Source organism: Scophthalmus maximus, chromosome 13 (genome assembly GCF_022379125.1).
Source record: "Scophthalmus maximus strain ysfricsl-2021 chromosome 13, ASM2237912v1, whole genome shotgun sequence".
NCBI lineage: Eukaryota > Metazoa > Chordata > Actinopteri > Pleuronectiformes > Scophthalmidae > Scophthalmus > Scophthalmus maximus.
Window position 1 is genome coordinate 11874390 of NC_061527.1, and position 21880 is coordinate 11896269.

At 38.7% G+C, this 21880-nt stretch overlaps 2 protein-coding genes across 4 annotated transcripts; one reads left to right on the forward strand and one right to left on the reverse strand.

Moving 5' to 3' along the window:
* The first annotated feature begins 1931 nt into the window (after positions 1-1931).
* LOC118318475 (vitellogenin-1) lies at positions 1932-12485 on the forward strand. The gene is made up of 34 exons (XM_035648161.1): positions 1932-1980; positions 2891-2911; positions 3119-3270; positions 3352-3603; positions 3683-3844; positions 3942-4081; positions 4495-4645; positions 4738-4895; positions 4967-5132; positions 5216-5341; positions 5433-5651; positions 5735-5952; positions 6041-6138; positions 6576-6700; positions 6783-6884; positions 6984-7103; positions 7207-7393; positions 7691-7784; positions 7877-8062; positions 8181-8322; positions 8404-8620; positions 8703-9109; positions 9217-9261; positions 9373-9453; positions 9555-9761; positions 9858-10000; positions 10099-10234; positions 10361-10481; positions 10567-10747; positions 11010-11104; positions 11337-11431; positions 11675-11840; positions 12032-12193; positions 12298-12485. The coding sequence occupies exons 1-34, from the start codon at positions 1941-1943 to the stop codon at positions 12408-12410; spliced, it is 5028 nt and encodes a 1675-aa protein (XP_035504054.1). The 5' UTR covers positions 1932-1940; the 3' UTR covers positions 12411-12485.
* On the reverse strand, positions 12100-21631 carry LOC118318476 (afadin- and alpha-actinin-binding protein). Of its 3 annotated transcripts, XM_047336909.1 has the most exons (16): positions 21581-21631; positions 20059-20154; positions 19630-19744; positions 19120-19268; positions 18585-18788; positions 18215-18325; positions 17941-18076; positions 17739-17814; positions 17273-17447; positions 16728-16881; positions 16335-16471; positions 16008-16181; positions 15379-15496; positions 15005-15152; positions 14803-14886; positions 12111-12215 (listed from the first exon to the last, which is right to left on the reverse strand). In XM_047336909.1, exons 3-16 carry the CDS (start codon positions 19646-19648, stop codon positions 12164-12166), a joined length of 1737 nt encoding a protein of 578 aa, XP_047192865.1. In that variant the 5' UTR covers positions 19649-19744; positions 20059-20154; positions 21581-21631; the 3' UTR covers positions 12111-12163. The 3 variants fall into 3 exon arrangements, with proteins under 3 accessions (XP_047192866.1, XP_047192865.1, XP_047192864.1); XM_047336910.1 differs by lacking the exon at positions 14803-14886 and having other exon boundaries at positions 12100-12215; XM_047336908.1 differs by lacking the exon at positions 12111-12215 and having other exon boundaries at positions 13297-14886; positions 21581-21629.
* Positions 21632-21880: the final 249 nt, after the last annotated feature.

Consider the following 21880-nt stretch of genomic DNA (forward strand, 5'->3'; position numbering starts at 1 on the left):
ATTTAAACCTGATAAGGTTTTTACAAACTCCCTCCCTTTCTTTGAGTAGGTACACTTCCATTGATACCTCAATACTGTTGTCCATTCTTCCTCAGACATTATTGCCCCCCTTCCTTCTCTTATTTAATTTTAATATATGAAGTGGAATGTGATTTAAACACTTTACTGACTCATACACTTCCCCGGTTACTTTTTTTACTTTCATATTAAAGGAGAAATATTATGCCTCTTTAGTTTTTCCCTTTCCTCTAATATGTCCCAAAACATTTTTGTGTATGTAAAAGGTCTGCAAAGCTTAAAAGCCTAAAGAGACAGTTAATGAGCAATGAGCCAGACATTTCCACAGTATTTGAGTGAGAGTTTTCTGAATAAATACATCTATGGTCTCCTTCCATCTGATTCTCTTATCAGCTACAATTGCCTGTATGGTGATTGAAGTTATTGTCACTGCAATTTTCCCTATTAAACAGTATATGATGGTTTACACAGAACACAAATCCCCTCTATGCTGCAAAATAATAATCTCCAAGAGAAGGTAGGCCACAATCCCCTTTACTTTGGTTAATTTGGTCAATCATATATTTTTGGATCTATAATTCTTGATCTGAGAGGAAATAAATTGAGTTCCATTTCACTATGCACTACTTACTTACTATTTTATGTACTGGCAAATAGTTGTATTCTGATAACTTTGCTAAATCTTTTGGTATATTGACGCGTAAATGCCATGGGGAATGTGATTTCAGTTTCTCTAGATGATCTATAGTTATATGAAAAAAGTTGGGTTTACCTGTGTTGATCTAGTAATTGATAATTGGTCATATTTTCCAAAAATACCATGCCCTAGACCAATCTTTGATGAATATTTTCGTGCAATTCCGTTCATAACATTTTAAGTAATCCTGCTAAAACTTGACAGAGGTAAAAATTCCCCTGATATTTCCATTTTTTCTAATGTATTGAGCTAGTGGTTCCATGTGTAATGCAAAGGAGTGGTGGCATCTTAGGCATTCCTTTTCACGTCGTGCCCAAGAACGCCCCCTTTAGCTGTTCTAAAATCATTGGAACCACTGCCTCCGAGGGCTTATATCTGTGTTACCTTGTCTTACAATAAACCTCTTAAACTTTCCTCTGTCTCTGATTCTGTGTTCCATTAATTGTATTTTTCATTTATGATCCATGACATGTGGTATCCTGTATATATTTGTATTGTTGTACAAAACATCTAATCCTCTTATTGTCTGGCAACAATGGAAGTATAAGTGACCATTTCTTTGGGAAATGTCATGACATCAGTGGTCAGGCTGACCACAACAAATAAAGTATACAAACAGCCACAGTCATTGGACCCTCTTTTGAACTTTGAAACTGAAAGTCAACAATATGGTGCAGAGATGCCAAAGACATTCACGCCTTCATGAAAGTAAAATCAATACGGAAATAAACTGTAAACTCTGTTCAGCAGCATAAAGATTTCGTTTTAGTTTTTTTGGTGCTTTATACAAAGATCCTTAAAAAAAAATGTTGGAACTACTATTTTTCCAACATTCTTTATGTTTTTCTTTGGACAAATTGCACTGTTTTCCTATTAATTTTACCTGCTTTACATTTTTCCTAACTAAGTATTTGCACATAAGTGCACATAAAGCATACGGCAGAAAAGTTTCAATATTTTAACACAGTTAACATTTGGAAGCGTGATATTTTGATTTGGCAAATATTTTTGAGGAGAACAAGGTCAGGTGACATTAACTTTTCATCAACTGATACACACCTGCCACCATCCTCAACCCTAACCCTAGTTTGTTTGTATTTAAAATGGTGACATATATCAAGAGAGTGTATTGGTCAAATATGATGAAATCCTTTATGGACTTAATCAGCACAATTTGCCTTTAAAAAGACTCCCTATCACTCAGGTGTTCACATCTCCCTCAACCATGAGAGGGGTTGTGCTTGCCCTAACTCTGGCCCTTGTGGGTGAGTCAAATTTGTGCTCTCATCAACCTTTTAACTTTTTAAAATGCATTTGATTTGAGAAATGACTGTAGATTTTTTTATTCGTATTGAATGTCTTCAAACAATCCATTCATGGTGGTAATTTTTAAAGGTTAAATTAAAATTGTCAGTTACTGTTGTATTGTATTGTTGTGCCTTGACATTCAGGGGTTGTTGGTATTAACTTTTTGTCTTTCTTTTCTTTTAAATGTGCCCATGCAATTATGTTTTCCAATTAATTATAATTCATTAGGTTTGATCCTGTGGTAAAACAAACTTGAAATACCAATTTAAACAGCCAGTAAAGTTAAAAAGGAAAACAAAAAATAATTATTATAATATTATTATTATAAAAATATTACAAAACTTTGAAACACCCTAAAATTAATAAAGAGTATTATTCTTTTCTTAATATTTTTTACAATCAAATTGAAATTTCTTTTGGTCCCTGTTATTTGACCCTTGTAGCAAACATTGTAAATGTTGTGTGTAGGACAGGCTAATTTGTTGATGTGTTTTTAGTGTCCTATTATAACCTGAGCGGTTACTATATTATAATTTACAGGGTAATTTAATGCAGTAGCTGCTTTTAGACAAGGTTTTAGACCTTTGGAGAAACTCATAAAATGTAATCTGACAAAAGCAGAGATGGCAATGTGCAATTGAAAATTTAAATAACAGAATTTATTACAAATAAACTGCTCAGAAACTGTCAGTATCTGAGTAACTAGTAATCTGTAAACTATGTGTCTATACAGTGACAAAGATCTTGATTTTTGTATTCTTTTGTTCTTAATTTATTAAAAAAAATACAAAATTGTAAAAAGATTTAGACTCAATTGTTTGATCATTTACTTGCTGGTTTACTAATGTCTTTTCTATTTAATTTTAGCTGGTCACTCCCACAACTTTGGTAAGTTCATCATTTTATTTTAATCTTAAAAGACAGTTTTCATTTTTCCCAAACAATATACGGAAACCTATAACAATATTCACCACAGCTTAAGTTAAAGGAAATTGAATTCTCCTAATTTAATAAATAAATACATTTAAAGAAAAACATTTTTGTCTCAGTTCATAGTTCAAATAATGTTTTTAATTGCTGTTATTGTGCTTACAGCGCCTGATTTTGCTGCTGGTAAGACTTTTGTGTACAAATATGAGGCCCTGCTCCTGGGTGGTCTGCCAGAGCAAGGTTTGGCAAGAGCTGGACTCAAAGTCAGCAGCAAAGTTCTCATCAATGCCGCAGAACAAAATATATACATGCTGAAGGTAAAAATCTAAATCATGTGTGAGCAACAAATTTGAATTTTTACAAAGCGCACTGTAACCAATTTTTATTTTACATAATAGCTTGTGGAACCTGAGCTCTATGAGTACAGCGGCATCTGGCCAAAAGATCCTTTAATCCCAGCAACCAAGCTGACATCAGCACTGGCAGCTCAGCTCTTGACTCCCATCAAGTTTGAGTATACCAATGGCGTTGTTGGAAAACTCATGGCCCCTGAGGGAATGTCCACACTGGTGCTGAACATCTACAGAGGAATTCTGAATGTCCTTCAGCTCAACATCAAGAAGACACAGAATGTCTACGAGTTGCAGGAGGTTTGTCAAAGGTGCTACAGTATTGCTTATTAATCAAGGAAGTTTATTGTCTATAGTAAATGTATGCTTTCTGGATTAGGCTGGAGCTCAGGGTGTGTGTAAGACCCTCTATGCCATCACTGAAGATGAAAAGGCTGAGCGCATCCTTCTGACAAAGACCAGGGACCTGAACAACTGTCAGGAGAAGATCATGAAGGACATAGGGTTGGCATACACTGAGAAATGTACAAAGTGTGAGCAGGTAAGTTCAAACTGTGCGGTGGCATGAATACATCTGTGAAAGTATATCATTTTGAATGATCAAGTAACTCTGTGATTCATCTCAACATGATTCAAAGAACCTGAGAGGAGCTACAGCATACAATTACATCTTGAAGCCAGTTGCTAATGGAATCCTGATCCTGGAGGCGGCTGTCAATGAGCTGATCCAGTTCTCACCTTTTAATGAAATGAATGGAGCTGCTCAGATGGAGACTAAGTATGTAAATCGATACTGAGAATTTAATAGATAGATAAATGATGCATCTACACTCCCTTGTACAGTACAAAATATGAAGTCAAATTATTCCGTTTGACCTCTGCCATCTTACACTGGTGACCTGATTAAGAGCCAGAGTGTGCAGGGCATTGATCAGGTAGAGAAGCTGCGATATCCCACCGAAGTCCCACCCATACACCCGCATGACAGTTTCAGCTGTCAATCATTGAAGTTTATGACCTATACTGTAGCCAGCCACCACGGGGCGATTGAGAAGTTTTGGCTTCGCTTTTGGGGAGCTATCATGTCGTGCATCTTTGCAAACGATCATTGATCCTTACTGAGAAATGTTATAATAGCAGTGTTTGGATTTAACAGGGCTGCACATTAATTATTTTTGCTTAAATTTCAAGGCAATCCCTGGTCTTCCTTGAGATTCAGAGAGCCCCTATTGTACCCATCGAGGCTCAGTATCTTCAACGTGGATCTCTGAGATATGAGTTCTCCACTGAACTTCTTCAGACTCCCCTTCAGCTCATCAAGATCAACAATGCTCAGGCCCAGGTATCGTCTCTTTAAAAGATCAGTGCAGGTATGACTGAAAATTTGTGAAACTATCATTTATAATGACTTCCTCTACATTCATGTCTAATTAGATTGTGGAGCTTCTTAATCATCTGGTCGCCCACAATGTGGAGACAGTCCACGAGGATGCCCCTCTGAAATTTTTGGAGCTCATTCAGGTCCTCCGTGCAGCCCGCTTTGAAGATCTGCAAATGCTCTGGAGACAATACAGAAACCGTCCTACTTACAGGTTTGTTGTCTTTGAAAAGGACATTAAAAAAACATGAATACAGGTTCACTCACTTCATTTTCATCTTTCAGACAGTGGATCTTGGATTCTGTCCCTGTCATTGGAACACCTGCTGCTCTGAAATTCATCAAGGATAAATTCCTTGCTGATGACCTGAGTGTTACTGAAGCAGCTCAGGCTTTGATTGCCTCCGTTCACATGGTGACAGCAAGCACCGAGGCCATCAAGCTGGTTGAGGTGGGTAAACTCCAATGCAAGTTATTTGTCTGTTGTAAGAATGGAGGTGTGAAACATTTCTGATTGTTGCTGCTGTTTTCTAGGACCTGACAGTCAGCACTAAAATACAGGAACAGCCAGTTCTGCGGGAAATTGTACTTCTTGGCTATGGTACCATGGTTTCCAAATACTGTGCTGAGAAGGCTGTTTGCCCTGCTGAACTAATAACGGTGATATAACCTTGTTCTCTTCATTACTCAATAGTCTTTGTACATTTCTGGATCACAAAAGGTGTTCTTAATTTCTTATTTCCACCAACAGCCCATCCAGGAGCTCCTTGCTGAGGCTGTCGCAAAGGATGAGACCCAGAACATCATCCTGCTCCTGAAAGTTTTGGGTAACGCTGGCCATCCTAATAGCCTTAAGCCAATAACAAAGATCCTGCCCATACATGGCACTGCAGCTGAATCTCTGCCCATGAGAGTCCACGCTGATGCCATCATGGCCTTAAGGAACATTGCAAAGAAGGAGCCCAGAATGGTAAACTCACAACACCGAAGAGTATTTGAAAAAAAGATTTCTGAGAGAACTGCATACTGAGTTTGCTTTCTCTTTCAAATTAGATCCAGGAATTGGCTCTTCAGCTCTACATGGACAAGGCTCTTCACCCAGAGCTTCGTATGCTTGCATGCATTGTGCTGTTTGAGACAAGGCCTCCAATGGGTATGGTGACAACACTTGCCAGCATTGTGAAGGCAGAGCAGAATCTGCAGGTCGCAAGCTTCACTTACTCCTACATGAAGTCCATGACCATGAGCAAGAGCGCTATCCATAACTCAGTGTAAGAGCAGTCTCTGAACCCCATTCGTCACCAATTTTATCTTCATGAACTCATTGGTTTACTCAGGTCTTTTATGTTCTCCATTCAGTTCTGCTGCTTGCAATGTTGCTGTCAAGATCTTGAATCCAGTTCTGGGCAGACTGAGTTTACGTTTCAGCAAAGCCATCTACGCAGACGTCTATAACAGTAAGGCCAGTGTTACTTTAAGTTTTAAATTACCTTGTTTCTTTTTTCGGTAGGGGCATCTAACTGTTTCTAATCAAACACAAACAACTGTGAGTTCTACCAGTGCTTACCACACACTCGGATATGTTTTTTGATCTGCCATACTGTATGGATATGTGTATCTAAGTATTTTAACATGTATTAATCAGAATTTTGCTCATGCCTAACCTTTTTATAAGCTTTTTATTGTTTTGTTTTAAGCAGCTTTCTGTAATTGTTTAGTTTTCATTACTTAATATGTAACTTTAAGAACCATTTTCTCCTGTGAGCATTAGGCTCAATTTTTGTTACTGTTCACATTTGTTCTTTCTTATTATCAGCTTGTCAGCTGTCAGCTGCACTTTGAATTGCATTAACCTGTAAGTTTTAGCAAAAGAATGACTGACACGCTTTTTCAGGCCCTTTGATGCTCGGTGCTGCTGCCAGTGCTTTCTACATCAATGATGCGGCCACTATTATGCCCAGATCTATTGTGGCTAAGACCAGTGCTTTCCTTGCTGGAGCTGCTGCTGATGTTTTGGAGGTAAAAGGAAAAATAAAACCTAGCTTGCGAAAAAAAAATCAATTACTAATTGAATCTCTAACATGTTGATTTCTCCCTATAGGTTGGAGTGAGAACTGAGGGAATCCAGGAGGCTATTCTTAAAAACCCTGCAGTTATTGACAGTGCTGACAGGATCACCAAGATGAAGCATGTCATTAAGGCTGTAAGCAATTAAACTCCATCGAAGTATAAATACAAGTATAGAATGTCATACAATATAAGTTAATGGAACACAGCAATTAAATGTTTTTTCTTTCCACAGCTCTCTCACTGGAGATCTCTGCCCAACAGCAGTCCTTTGGCCTCCATCTATGTCAAGTTCTTCGGACAGGAAATTGCCTTTGCCAACATTGACAAACCCTTGATTGATCAAGTCATTTCAGTATGATTCAAATGACAATGTCTCAACCTCAAGAACAACTTTATAAGACATTGCTCAATCTGAATCTTGTGACACACTAGTTGTTTTACTTTTTTTCCTTCAGCTCGCCACTGGCCCCTCTCTTCAGGCATTTGGTAAGAATGCTGTCAAGGCTCTGCTGTCTGGTACTTCCTTCCACGTAGCTAAGCCTCTGCTTGCAACTGAGGTGAGGCGCATTTTGCCTACTGCTGCTGGTTTTCCAATGGAGCTCAGTCTGTACACTGCTGCTGTGACTGCGGCAGCTGTTCGAGGTATGTAGAAGCTTCAAAACATCTATCTAAATAGTTTACCTTATGCTATTAAAAAAAGGTTTAAGATATCTTATAAAGCCAAATAAATCAATAGATGAATGAATAAATAAATAATTTAGAAACTTTTAAAAGTAGATGATGATTTATCAATGTTCCATTGCTTTTGCAAAGAAATACATATATAAAATTGCATGAAAGCACTAATAAGAAGTTACAAAATATCATCTAATAGAGAAACCAAGATCATTAAAATTATTTATGCTAAGAGGGGATACATGGATTTATTTGTTTTCTTAGTAAAGGTCACCACAACACCATCTCTGGCTGAAAACTTCCATCTTGCTCACCTTCTGAAGACAGACATTAAGCTTGAAACTGAGATCAGACCAAGGTACGAGATAGCGTCTGACAATACAAAAACAAAAATGAGGAAAGAATATGTCACATCATAAAATAGAATATGGAAATATTTTCTCCCTCTAGCATTGCTGTGAACACATTTGCTGTGATGGGGATAAACACCGCTGTTGTCCAGGCTGCCTTGCTCTCAAGAGCCAAGCTCAACTCCATTTTGCCTGCCAAAATTGCTGCAAGATTTGACATGAACGAGGGTCACTTTAAGATTGAAGCTCTGCCTGTTTCTGTGCCGGAAAACATTGCAGCTGTGCAGTAAGCCTAACAATTTATTTGATCCATTGTGAACCCTTGAAAATATTAAACTTCTATCACATCTAAAAATGTATTTATATTTAGAGCTCATGTGATTACATGTTCATTATTTCAACAGTGTTGAGACTTTTGCTGTAGCAAGAAATATTGAGGATCTTGCAGCTGCAAGATTCACTCCTATCATCCCTGCAATGGTCATGCAGCCCATCTCAAGGGAAATTCTCAGATCTAAGATTTCTTCTTCTGCTGCAGCCAGTTTGGTGAGATTAAAGCAATGTATTTTAATATAGTCAAAATAGTATCTACATTTACAGTATGTTTCATATTTTTTCTTTTCACAGTCAAGATCCTCAGAGATCATTTCTGAGGATGTGGCAGCTGCCAACCCCTCTAAAAAAACAAAAGCAGCTCAATATCAGAAGAAGTACTGTTCTAAAACTGTTGCCATTGGACTGAAAGGTTGTCTCAGGGTTGCCACTGACAATGCAGCTTTCATCAGAGACGTTGCCCTGTACAAACTGGCAGGAAAGCACTCTATTGCTCTTTCTTTGAAACCAAGTAAGTATTGACACTTGGCACTTCTTTTAGAAGCAGCATATATGAAGCAAGTATTAATACCAATATTTAATGATATGTTCAGTTGAAGGTGAAGCCATTGAAAGATTGGAGATTGAGATTCAAATTGGACCAAAGGCTGCAGAGAAGCTCATCAAGCAGATCAATCTGAGTGAAGAGGAACTAGTTGAGGGAAGACCAGTCTTGATGAAGCTCAAGAAAATCCTGGCTCCTGGTCGGAAGAACGGCACCATGTCCTCCTCCTCCTCTAGCTCCAGCAGCTCTCGCTCAAGCCTTCAATCAAGTTCTTCTGCCTCTTCTAGCTCCTCATCTCAAGCTAGCAGCAGCAGCAGCAGCAGCAGCAGCAGAAGCAAGAAACTCAACTCCTCTAGATCTCTGCGCAGGTCTTCCAGGTCCAGCTCTGCATCAAGCCTTGAATCTCTCTTCAGTGCAAGCTCAAGTTCATCTCGTTCCAGTGCTCGCCTCTCAAAGGTAAGATCAAATGGCAAGATTGTTTTCATGAGTTTGCATGAAAGAATATTAAAACATACATGTCGTACATGACAGTAACCATGTGATCTAATATTTCTTCTTATCAGCAAGTGATTTATAACCAAAAGTTCCAGAAGAACCACAAGAAACAGGTATGTTTAGATGGTGCTTCAAACAATTAACAATGTATGGTACAGATAGAACGTGTTAACTGTTGCAGCTTTTTCAGGAAGTCCCTTAACGTTAATACAATACTGTTGCAGGCTCTCATCTCTCAAGCCACCTCTGTATCATATTCCCACAGCAGAAGCAGTGCCTCAAGCTTTGAAGCCATCTACAAAAAGGTGAATCTTGGTGATCATGGTCAAATAAAGTCTTCTTTAGTCCTTTTCACTGATGGATTTGTTGGGATACTTAAATCGCTTTACCTTGGTTGATCCCACAGAACAAATTCCTTGGCAATGCAGCTACCCCTGCCTTTGCTTTAATTGTCCGTGCTATCAGAGCTGACAAAAAGATGATGGGATACGAACTGGCTGTATACTTGGACAAACCTACCTCCAGAATTCAGATAATTCTGTCTGCCTTGGCTGCTGATAACAACTGGAAGCTTTGTGCTGATGGAGTTCTGCTGAGCAAGTTCAAAGTCAAAGTAAGAAATTGTATTGCTTGTCTTTTATACAGTAAATCTTGCGACATAACCCTTAAAACCAGCTGCCTTATTGCCACTTCTACTGTGTCTCAATAGGCAAAATTAGCCTGGGGAGCAGAATGTAAACAGTATGACATAATGATCACAGCTGAGAGTGGTCTTCTTGGTCCAAGCCCTGCAGCTCGCATCAGAGTGGCCTGGAACAAGCTACCTACTGCCCTTATACGCTATGCCGAGAAGTAAAGAACTTTATGCCTACTTTATTTAGCTTATCCACATACAATACTGACAATGTAAAATTAAATTTGGAATTTATTGATATATTTTTTTTTTACAGGGTGTATAAATACATTCCTGATTCCACGCTGGCTAAATACATTAAAGGAAAGGAAGTAAAGACCGCCAATCAGCTCTCAGTTACTGTGGTTGCAACATCTGGCAGGACACTTGACCTCATTTGGAAAACACCAACGGTATGAATAATCAACTTGTGAGAAAATCAACAGAGATTCCACCATTTATGATGATGTCACTGATGACATCATCAAAGGTCAAGCTCCAGCATCCAGCTACACAATTACAAATTCCTCTGTGTACAGCGTGTCTATAAGGTGGATTTGCGCCTTCCCATTGCTCTGCCGCTTGATGAACTCAAAGGTCTCACCCCCTTTGATGAGCTTGCTGATAAAGTCCACTACTTGTTTGCCAAGGCTGCTGCAGGTAATGGTGGGCTAAATAATTTAATATGAAATGGCAGCTACGTTTGACTTTATGCTAAGGATTACTTCTATTTTATGTTTCACAGCTGAATGCAGCTTTGTCAGAGACACACTGACCACATTCAACAGCAGGAGATACAGAAATGAGATACCTTTGTCTTGCTACCAAGTTCTAGCACAGGACTGCACAGATGAGCTGAAATTCATGGTTCTGCTGAAGAGGGATCACATCGAACAGAACCATATCAATGTGAAGATTGCTGATATGTAAGTGTTCAATTAACTATCGGTGTCAGCTGTCACTCTCCCTCTCTCTCTTCCCGTGTCCTTGGCCTGTCGAAACATCCATTAAATTTTTACCGTCCAGAATTCTGGCAGACAGACCTGCCCTCACTGTGCATTGGGTGTGTATGATAGAGTAATGCGTCCGTTTTCACAAGTCAGGTGGCTACTCATTGTGGGAACTGTCGCGTTCTTCTCTATAATGTTTTACGGTCTCAACCTAACATTTTCATTTCTGTACTTTTAGTGATATTGACCTGTACCGGAAGAACACTCAAGTGATTTTGAAGGTCAATGGAATGGAAATACCCATCAATAACCTGCCGTACCAGCATCCCACAGGTTTCTATACATGTTCATTAATCATATCCAAATCCTTCACTTCTTCACTTTAATATTGCAAACCAAGTGATGCTACAAATCATCGTAGTAATAATTTTCCCTTTCAAAGTGAATTCATACTAACTGCACTTAATCCATGGTTCTGTTAGGACTGAATGTTTTGTCATATTACTTGTATATACCATAATTAAATAGTTTAAAGTTATTGATTATGAAACTTTTTCTCTTACAGCTAAAATCCAGATAAGACCAACGGGTGAAGGCATATCTGTGTACGCTCCAAGCCATGGTCTTCATGAAGTCTACTTTGACAAGAACTCATGGAAGGTAAATGTAACACTTACTATGAACACTTTAGGCATATATCAAAGTTATTCTAATAAATTTGTCGAAGATAGAAGATCAAGATAACTTTCAAGAGCTAATAAGCTTTTGATAAATTTGACAGATACTGTATATTTGAGTGTGTAATATCTGATCTGATTTGCCCATGTAGGTTAATGTACATAATGGCAATAGGTCAGTTTAACTGTAGTTCCAGAAATCTGAACTGCTCAAGTTTTTCTTCAGGTCAAAGTTGTGGATTGGATGAAAGGACAGACGTGTGGACTCTGTGGAAAGGCTGATGGGGAAGTCAAACAAGAGTACCGCACACCCAATGGACGCTTGACCAAGAATGCAGTCAGCTATGCTCATTCATGGGTTCTGCCAGCCGAGAGTTGCAGGGACACCACTGGTGAGATAAAAAGTTCACCATAGAATCATTTTTACAGCAACAATTAGTTTCATATAAATGTCCCAACACCCTGATTTTAATATAATAATCAATTTTATTTCATTGTATAACATTAAAGCAAGTCTGGAACTCAAATGATGATTCACCGAATCCATCAGAAACTAACTCATGCACACCTTTCTCCTATACAGAGTGCCGTATGAAGCTGGAATCTGTGCCGCTGGAAAAACAGGTTAACATCCATGGACAGGCATCCAAATGCTTCTCTGTTGAGCCTGTGCTGCGCTGTCTGCCCGGCTGCTTCCCTGTGAAGACAACAGCTGTTACCGTTGGCTTCCACTGCATACCTTTTGGTGAGTCTGCCAGAAGTCACACCTAGTTTAAGTGATGAAGATGGAGAGGGAAATGAGGAAAAAAAAAAAAAATTTGAATTGCTTTGCTCCCTTTACTTGTACAGATTCTTCCCTAAATCGCCTGGAGAGTCTTCACAACATCTATGATAACAGCGTGGACCTGAGGGAAACAGCAGAAGCTCACATTGCCTGCAGCTGTACTGCTCAGTGTGCTTAAAGACACTTTAATCTGTTAATCAATGATGTATGTTTTGATCAAGGCTTTAAATAAACTTTGTCTAAATAAGTGAAACATGCGTTTAAAAGAAAAATGCTTTCTGTAGCATACAGCTCACAGCATATCAGTGTCTGTCCCTCCACCCAACTGAACTAGAAGAGACACAATCAATACGATTAAAGCAATATATGCACAAGAAATACTACATCTGCTGCATGCAGTCTTAAGTATTCAATATGTGCTACATTCTTAAAATTCTGAAGTATCAATAGTTTAAACTTTTGAATACAGGTGAACATCATTCATGACAAATTGATGAATTTATTAAAACTTGACATTTATAGGAGGAATATAGGCCAGTAAAAACAATGCATTGATGATGCCACTGTAAAATAAGATTGTAAGACCCGATGAGCATGATATATCTACTTTGTGGTCATATGTGTGGCATATGTATTAATATCACTACATGACTTGACACTAGATGTGAACCTGAACGCAGCTGTATAAATGATCATTTGTGGAGCTTGTGTGCAATATTTACGAAGTGTGAAAAGGTCTAAAAATGTTTTTGTTCAATTTTAACACTTTAACCATTGATGTATGGTCAGTATATTGAATACATTTCCTTAGACCGTTACAGCCACATAACTTTGCACAGAGTGACCAGTATACATCTGTGGATCACAGTAATAGAGATATTGCTGAATGTTAGAGTTTACCAATTGAATTGCAGCTTAACTATTTGGTTTTATCTCCATGATTCCATTTTGATAGTTAAAACTTGGCACAGGCCACCTCAGCTCAATGGCCTAGAGGAGCAATGCTGTTTATTAGTAACTTCTTTCCGGAAGAGAAAAATAAAGACAAAATCACACAATAATTCTCGTGTTTCGTCAATGTATAATGAATTTTTCAAGAATGAAAGATTGTCTAGAATACACAATTAAAGACACACTCTTGTTGCAAGGATTATTTTGCTTGGTCAACACAAAACCGACTGTGGCTCAGGAAATAGTCGTTCGGCCGCATGGGTCAAGACACTTGACCCTAAATTGCCTCTGGATGTGTATGAATGTGATAGAAAAAAGCGCGGTAAATAACAGCACTGCATGAATGTGTGTGTGAATGTGACTTGTGCAGTAAAGCGCTTCGAGTGGTCTATAACACTAGTAAAGTGCTTTATAAATACAGTCCATTTACTAAGAAACATTCATAGAAAACTGTTGAAAGTTATTTACATTATAGACACATTATTTGTCTACCTTCAATATCTACTACACATGATGTAAATTGTGTTAAATTTGACAGCCTGTCCTTCTATTTAACTTCAACATGATACATTACTGACCACTAATGTAACTGTACTATGTAACCGCAACATTTATAAGAAAGCAATGTAATCAGCCACATTTCTATAACAAAACTGCATAATTCACATGATAGTTTCTTGTTGCATTGAGTGAAACAACAGCATTAGATTTACTCCCAAACTACATTGAAGTTCACAAGTTTAAACCTGTAGTACAGAATATATGTTTTCCCATCTGGCAGTGAGAGTAATTAGACAATTTTTAGAAAACATTTCAATTGCTCTCTTTTTTAGATTGCAATCCTTCCTCTGGACATACATTTTCAGATACATCTCTTCCGCCATGGCCTCCGAGATACTCCTAGTTGCTGTCGCCGACTCCATCACTATGGATGCTCCACTCTGGCAAACCATTAATTGCTGGCCGATGAAAAACACATTGCTACCAGAGGGCTAGCACAGGATGTTGCAACAGACGCCAGATTTGCCTGCTGCTCAGAGGATTTGTGTGAAATCATTTGGTAACCCACGTTCATTCATGTATAAATGTTGCACACTCCAGCTTTAACTTGATAACGTTTATCTAAAGTTAGTGATATAAATGAGAATTTAAAGTTAACTTTAGCTGCAGCACCAGCCAATGAGAACAGGAAGCAACATCTTTGGTTGCACACCTGCACTCCAATTCTTTTTTTTTTTTTTTACCTCAGTCTAAGATGCTAGATGTGACTCGCAAAGGTAGATTTACAGTATAACATAAATTAATTAATATATTTATCACATAATCTAATAATAAAACAGTGGGCTACTAAAAAAGAAACATTTATACAACAATTCTCGCGACAGCAGCAAAAAACAACTCCCCTGACTTTAACTGTTAACATCTATTTCCTGAGCTATTTAATCCTTTTACAACAATCTTCAAGTTGTGTCATGTATAGCTGTGAAATACCATACATTGTCAATGATTTATGGGCATTCACATAAATCCTGATTCAGAAGATAAGAGTTTTTGGCGTCTCACGGAGCTAGTATTTTCCTGTGAGTGTGTGGCCGCTGTGGTGTTTACTGATGTCCCACCATTCATGCTGAACTGGAACATTTCCATTGCAAAAGATGTTTGAGTCCTCAACATTTTGAGTCTTTGTCTTTTGTTTGGTTGAGCTGGAAATCAGATTTCACAGAAAGTCAGCACAGAAACATGCCCTGGATTCATTAGAATTTACATTATGTCTAGATTTTCACTATTTCATAAATGACTGTGCAAATAAAGACACTATACCTGTTTTCTGGGGTGATGCAAAGTGACCGACACAGGTCGCCTGTGGATGGTGATGTGAGGGGGGGACTTCTGTGTGAGGGGGAGGTCGTGTCAGAGGGGTGTTTGACGAGCTGTTCTGGATCCAATGCTGCACTCGCCTCTGTTTCAGCTGCAACAATAACATGAAAATCTATTGGTATCTGAAATGGTTTGTCCAAAAAAAATCCAAAGGTCCTGTTTTCTAAATGTGAACTGGAGTAATCTGAGCTCATATCAAACAATAAACACGGACAACTGAAAACATTTTTCATAAATAGAGCAGCAGCCTTAGATCACAGTCACAGCATAACGAGATTAAGAAAATTTTTATGATTTCAGAAGGACGAGACACTCACATTTAAAAAAGGCACTTTTAGACTTTGACATCTGGGGTTTCTTTGAGTCGGCAAATGGACTAAAGTTTAAAAACTGGTGTTTGAGCCACGTCGCGCGATCCTCCTCGAAGGCCTTCCTCTAAAAATCAAACCAGAATCTAAAGTCATCAAAAAAGTACAAAACCCTCCTTAAGAATGACCACATGGATGTAAATAAGTCCTCTTAACACATAGATGTTTTACACATAAGCTGCTTTCAGAAATGCACTGAAGTTCGGACATTTCCGTGAAATATTTTAGTCCAGAACTTTTGCTGCCAGCCCCCTTAGTACAATCTGCGGAGAATGTCCGAATGAGCCCATGTGAGAAGACAGCAGGAAAATCTCATCATGTCCTGCCTCCTGCATGTTCTCCACAGACGCCACAGAATGATCCAGAGATCTCCCTGCTGTTGTTGAATGTGTCTGATTTGGACAATCTCCTGCTGCGTTCGTCATATGTGAACAGCAAACTCGGGAGAATGTCCAGACTCAGTTCTGCGGACACTTTCTGTCTGAAAACAGCTCTTGTAGCAAACAGCTTTTATTTGTTTTATTTATTAATTTTATTTATTTTCCAAATTTTGGGAATAAATATGTTTCATAAATCACCTCATGGCTTAGTCTTATGGCTGCTTCTGTAAAGTTCCTTCTCTCCCTCTCAAAGATATTTCTCTGTTCCTGTAGCATCTTCCACTCCTCTCGGAGAGGATCTTTCTCCTGAGACATGTAGCAGTCGCTCAGCAGGGATTCTGTCTCCTCGTCGCACGGAGAGCTGAGCTGCTGCTACACAAGATAAACAACATATTAGGGTTTTGGTTTAGCTGCAATTAATTGTGCTTAAAAAGACAAAAATCATTGTGGCACTTTGTTTCAGCAATGTAATTTTGACTTTTACAAATGGCAAATCCCAAATATTAAGTGTGAATTCAGTCTTGCCTGCAGCAGCTGCTGTTGCGTTTGAATAAAGTCTCTGCATTGCTGGATCTCCAGCTTCAGTCTGTCCATCTCCTCCTCATGAGTCTCTCGTGGAACAGCATCAGAGTTTTTACTCTCACCCATCTGTGCCAAAGACGCTGTAGAAACCAAACAGAAGATCCATCTTTACAACTTGGTGTACATCCATCTTTTACACATTGTGATGACCCAGTCTGTATTTAAGTTGTGTCCACCTGAGTTTTACCATAGAGCACTGGACCAAATAATGGTTTCGTTCAGCACATTATTATTACTCTCTTTTGCCAGAGTAAGATCAGAGTGTTGTCTCAAAACATGACAAAGTCCCTTCATTTATGATGGTTCAACAGAGACAATGTGCAGTGAGAACACTACCTTGGCTGTCCAGTCTCTCTACGTGGCTCTTGAGTCTTCTCCACTGGAGGCGAATACTGTTGGTCAGCTTCTCTCGAGCATGAACGCAATACAGCTCCACGCTTTCCTTACTGGAATCTAACACTTCATCCTCCTCCTCCACCTCGAAGTCAGCCTAACATGACATAAACATGTTCATGGCACAAATTTGTCCGAAAAGTAGAGAAAGCTATTAAATTGATGGCGTGCAAATAGATTTTTCTTTGATGTAAACATAAAATTATAATAAATAATAATAAATAATAAAATAAAACATAAAATATTTGAGAATGTTAGTTAAATAAAAAAGAGGCTATGAAGACAAACCAATTGAGATCCTGTTGAGAGATATTAAAATTGTATTTTTTCGATCTTTGCACAGAAGCTAAAAAACACACTCAGAGCAAAGGCTAGCAACAGTTTCACATCTCAAAATTCAATAAACATGAATGAATAAATAAATAAATCAGCATTCCTCGTGCGGAAAAACTTCAAGAATTGGAAAAGAGAAAAACGAGTCGTCTAACCTTTATGCAACCATCTTCATGTTGATCCCCTTTCATAGTCCTTGAACTCAAAATAAACACCATGTCTTTTTTCATTTGCTGCAACACTTTCCTCAACTCTGCATTTTCCAGCACCAGCTCCCTCTGTCGGGCGTCATAGTCGCTCAGCAGAGTCTTGTACATCTCCCCTTCATGCCTTCAAGACAAGAAAAACATGTGGTGTATTTATTGTAACCTGACAAACTCACATTTCGACAGAAAAAAGTCAAGCTACATCAATGTCATCTATAGTTAAGACTGCAAAATGTTTTTGTGTCACCTAGAAAACTAGAAAATGAGCTCATGTGGTTCCTGCATGAGATTCAGAGGCAAGATAACCACATTTTAAGATATTTTTTCTGGTAATGCTTTTTACTCAAGTATATTTTTATTTAAAAAATACAGCTACTGTATTGTCTACATAAAAAGCCACACATATTGAGCTTACTTTGCTTCTGTCTTTTCAGTTTTCCAGAGGCTTCTCTTTCCATCAGCTCTTCCAATGTTGTTTGATATATCAATGGCTGGAAGCAAAAATAAGGACAAACAAAAAATTATAAATCAGAAAGAGTCTATGGAGCTAACTTTTTCTATCTGCACAACAACAATTTTATTTTAAAATGTAAAGAAAAAGGCCCAAGAGATTTCACCTTGTTTCTTCTCCTTTTTGTCAACTAGAAGTTGATTGAGACGCTCTCTCAGTTTGTTGAATTCTCTCTCCCTCCTTTTCATCTCATGATTGTACTGACTGGCCCGACTTGCAACTATGTTCTGAAGTTTTTGCACCTGTTAAGAGTCACATAAAACAAGCAATGTTTATGGGTAAATTACTTACAATTTGAATTGTGACTCTTATACAGAGACAGATGATCTATCTGTGAATTCACTCAACATCGTCTGAGGCAGGTTTTCCAAAGAAAGTACCTCTTCCTTTTCATTTTTCAGGCAGGTCTGCAAACTTTTCACTTTCAGCTGAAGCTGCCGTTCTTTCTCGAGGATACCTGTGTTCTCTCTTTTGGAAAGTTCAAGCTGTTCCTATAACAGCAAAATAACACGGACACAGAGACCAAAATGCTGAAATGAAACACTATTAAATACAATTTAATAACAAGAAGAAAAAAAATCAGTATCAATAAGAACCAGATCTCTGTGCTTTCAAATAATTTTAGCTTTGCTCCTGTGTTCATAAGTTTTTCAGTATCATTAATTGCAAGTTGTACTACTAAAGGCTTTATCTGAATGTTTGCATTTGAATAGAATATCAATATCAGGAGAATCCCAAATGTTATTGAACCTTTAGCCGGGTGCTGGTGAGCTGCAGGTAGTCCACATTGCTGCTTGACTTCAGCTGCTCCACTTCCAAGTTTTCCAGGGTTCGGAGGCCCCTGCGATGCAGCTGAATCAGGTCATACATGCAGTTTAGAACAGCCACTACATTTAGCGCTGAGCTGCCGACCGACTCCGTCCAGGGTGGTGGGAGGCCAAGAAATGACACTTCCTAAAAAGGCAAGAGTAGAACAACAAAAGACATGTTGTTGTTTTTTGACAGTTTGCTACCATTAATCATTTCTCTGAAAGATTTAGCAACAGTGCTGTCTGAGGGTAGATTTGAACTCGAAATATCAGTACATAAAGTATAAATTCATATACACAGAAAAATTAAAGAAAACAAGCATTTTGATGATATCTAGAATTTCTATAAAAGGATGAATAGTCCCCAGCCAGAATCAAACCCAGGAGACCGCTGTCATGTTTTGCTTGTTATAGACGACAAGTAACTAACTGTGCTAATACAAGTAATGATCGCAGCCCTGTGTGAGGTGACCAACCTGATTGATGTGGGACAGACATTCTGGCACATTGTGCTCTGTGCAGAAGGTACTGAGCACGTAGTTTCTGTGCAGAGGCAGCGATGATTGGCTAAACTGCCTCAAGGGGGACGTTCTACTTTCAGCGGAGCTGCTGTGAATGTCCTTGACTTGAGGGGAAAAAAATATATCTGTCAAATACATACAGTACAGTACATTTGCCTGTGCTCATTTGTTAATGCTTTACACGAAAAGGAAAAATACTTTTGTAGGGTTGAAGGTCACAAAAACCAAGAACAGCATTCACGTGTCGTCTATGTCAGTTTACATGTTCCTTACTCACAAGGTTTGATACAGAGCACAAGACAACTACTGACTGAGGGCAGGACACTAGTGCTGTGCTTCAGTTAATCTCACTAATGAGGATGCCCACATAAATCCAAAACTGTATTAGAAAATGTGCACAGCATGGAACAGTGTTCTTGTAACACAAAACAGAACGGTTCAGCGTGTGTGAGTGAGACAACTCACCCACGGACGACTCTGGCATTGTTGCAGCGCAGCCTTCAGGCTATGTGTCTGGACCATCTACTGCATGTGTCTGATACACACAGCTCAAGACAAGATCCACCTGCGCAGTCTGCTCCTGAAATAGAAGGGTCAGATTAGCAGCGCCCAATCAACTCAACCTGGATTACAAGGCAAAGGAAGTAATGAGCAGTGGAAAGAAACACGCAGCAATCTGAATAACGGTGTGTGTGTGTGTGTGTGTGGGGGGGGGGACAACAGCTCCACGAGGGATGATTCATTCATCTATCACAGAAAATGGACTAAACAGTGAGCATGCCGTCATTCGTCTTTCTTTAAAGTCACTCCACCAATTTGTATTTATTTAGAAAGTCTTTCACAAAGCTTATCATTGTTGTGACGTTGATGCATCTGATGAAGTATTACAATTACCATTGTTCCGGCAGGATAAGTAGTTAACAGGTTACATGCTCGGACCAGGCCAGCATCTTATCTCAATGCTCTTATCATCAGCAGATCAGACTAATCCTAGGCAGACAGTATTGGGATTAGTCTGCAGAGCCACACAGTCAGAAACACCTTGTGTTCCTTGTGTAGGAAAAAATGACAATATCAACAAAGAAAAACACACCAATGTACCATCTAAGCAGCAGCTTGTCAAAGCATATTGGAGAACAATTTGTTTATGTAATTTTTCATACACGCTAGGGATGAGAATGCAGTGACTTGTTATCTCTGCCAAGGTCATGTGATGGGTTCGGTTTGTTCGTTTGCCCGTTTGTTTGTTGGCCAGATTACTCAAAAAGTTATGGATTTTCATGAACGTTTAATCAAAAATAGTTCTCAGGCGCATTTAATCAAAAATAGTTCTCAGGCGCAATTGCAACAGGTGATTCGATTTTGGGAGGGATCGAGCTTCGGATCTGGGTCCAGGAAACAGCATATAGGTGGGGGACTGCTCTGCTCTTGTTACCTCAAGGGAATCTACCTTTTCATTTCTGTGACACTTAATCGGTCTGGTGAGACAGATGGCAAACGTACAACCACCGAGCTTAACAAGCCTGCACCAGCTCAGACTGACGACTCGGCAAGTGTTAACCTTTCACTCATTAGACTTCATTACAGTAATAGTATAAAGTCTCCATTATGAAATTTCAAACTCAGTGTCTGTAGAGTGGATTTTCAAGTGTGTGGTCCCTCTGAGGCAAAGTCCTTGATGGGATCACATGGACGACTTAACACTGAACTACACACAGACAGTCACCAGTTTGTCTGGTAATATAAAATACCCTTACCTTTTTTAATGTCATTTTCATTTTCATAATTTCTAATGTTTCTTCTACGAAATAGAGTTCAACGGCACCATAAGCTAAAGCCTCCGAAATCATGATAAAATCGACACCTCTGAATCATTTCCAACAGAAACTGAATATCATCATTGATACACTGTTATTATTTTTTTTTTATATATATATATTACAGGACCACTGAATGAAAATGCATTTGTTTTAACCAGTTGTAACCAACTGTGTAGTTGCTGGGTCTGGACAGAAAAGGGTGAACTCACGTTTAAGCCTTGAAAAGAGGAAACAACAGCTGGATGGTGTCACATTATTTTAAGCCTAATATGAACTCACAGAAAACCGTGAAACAGACTGAAACAAGTGTCTGTTACGTCGTTGTCGCTGGTGATAATAATAATTGATAATAATAATAATTAAATCATAATAATTAAAATTAACTTTGTAAGTAAGGTTTTAAAAAACGACGGTTAAGCAGGAGGGTTCCACCTCAGTCGGTGTGAAACTACCGTTACCGTCCGTCACCTGAACACAACACGACGTTGACGCCGAACGACGACAGGTTAAACGAGTGGACTGGTTACAAAAAACAGACGTTTACAATCTTCATAATGTATAAAAGTGGATATATATTTGAATGTATGAGTACTCACTGTCTCTCTCGCTCACGACACAGCAGCAGCTCCAGGTCGATCCAGACCACAAGCACAAGCCGTGGCACGCAGACCAAACAGCGCGCTAATTGGCCGGCTCGTTGTCTAGCAACCAAACACGGCTCAATGTAATTGGCTGTTTTCCGTCAGGGTGCTTTCATGTGCTCTATTGATGTTTCAGGGCCAAGGAGAGTTAATAATAATACATTTTAAAGTGCATTGATTGACTAATTTCTTACAAGACATACATTTCCTAAATATCTTTTTAATTAAAATGTGCAAATTTTATCTGTGCACACA

Coding starts and splice junctions, on each gene's coding strand:
- LOC118318475 (XM_035648161.1), top strand. CDS start 1,941: ATGAGAGGGGTTGTGCTTGCCCTAACTCTGGCCCTTGTGG. Junction 4,646..4,737: donor TCAACAATGCTCAGGCCCAG/GTATCGTCTCTT, acceptor ATGTCTAATTAG/ATTGTGGAGCTTCTTAATCA. Junction 11,105..11,336: donor GCCGTACCAGCATCCCACAG/GTTTCTATACAT, acceptor TTTCTCTTACAG/CTAAAATCCAGATAAGACCA.
- LOC118318476 (XM_047336909.1), bottom strand. Junction 17,448..17,738: donor ACTGAAAAGACAGAAGCAAA/GTAAGCTCAATA, acceptor CTTGTCTTGAAG/GCATGAAGGGGAGATGTACA. Junction 16,182..16,334: donor CGCAACAGCAGCTGCTGCAG/GCAAGACTGAAT, acceptor TATCTTGTGTAG/CAGCAGCTCAGCTCTCCGTG.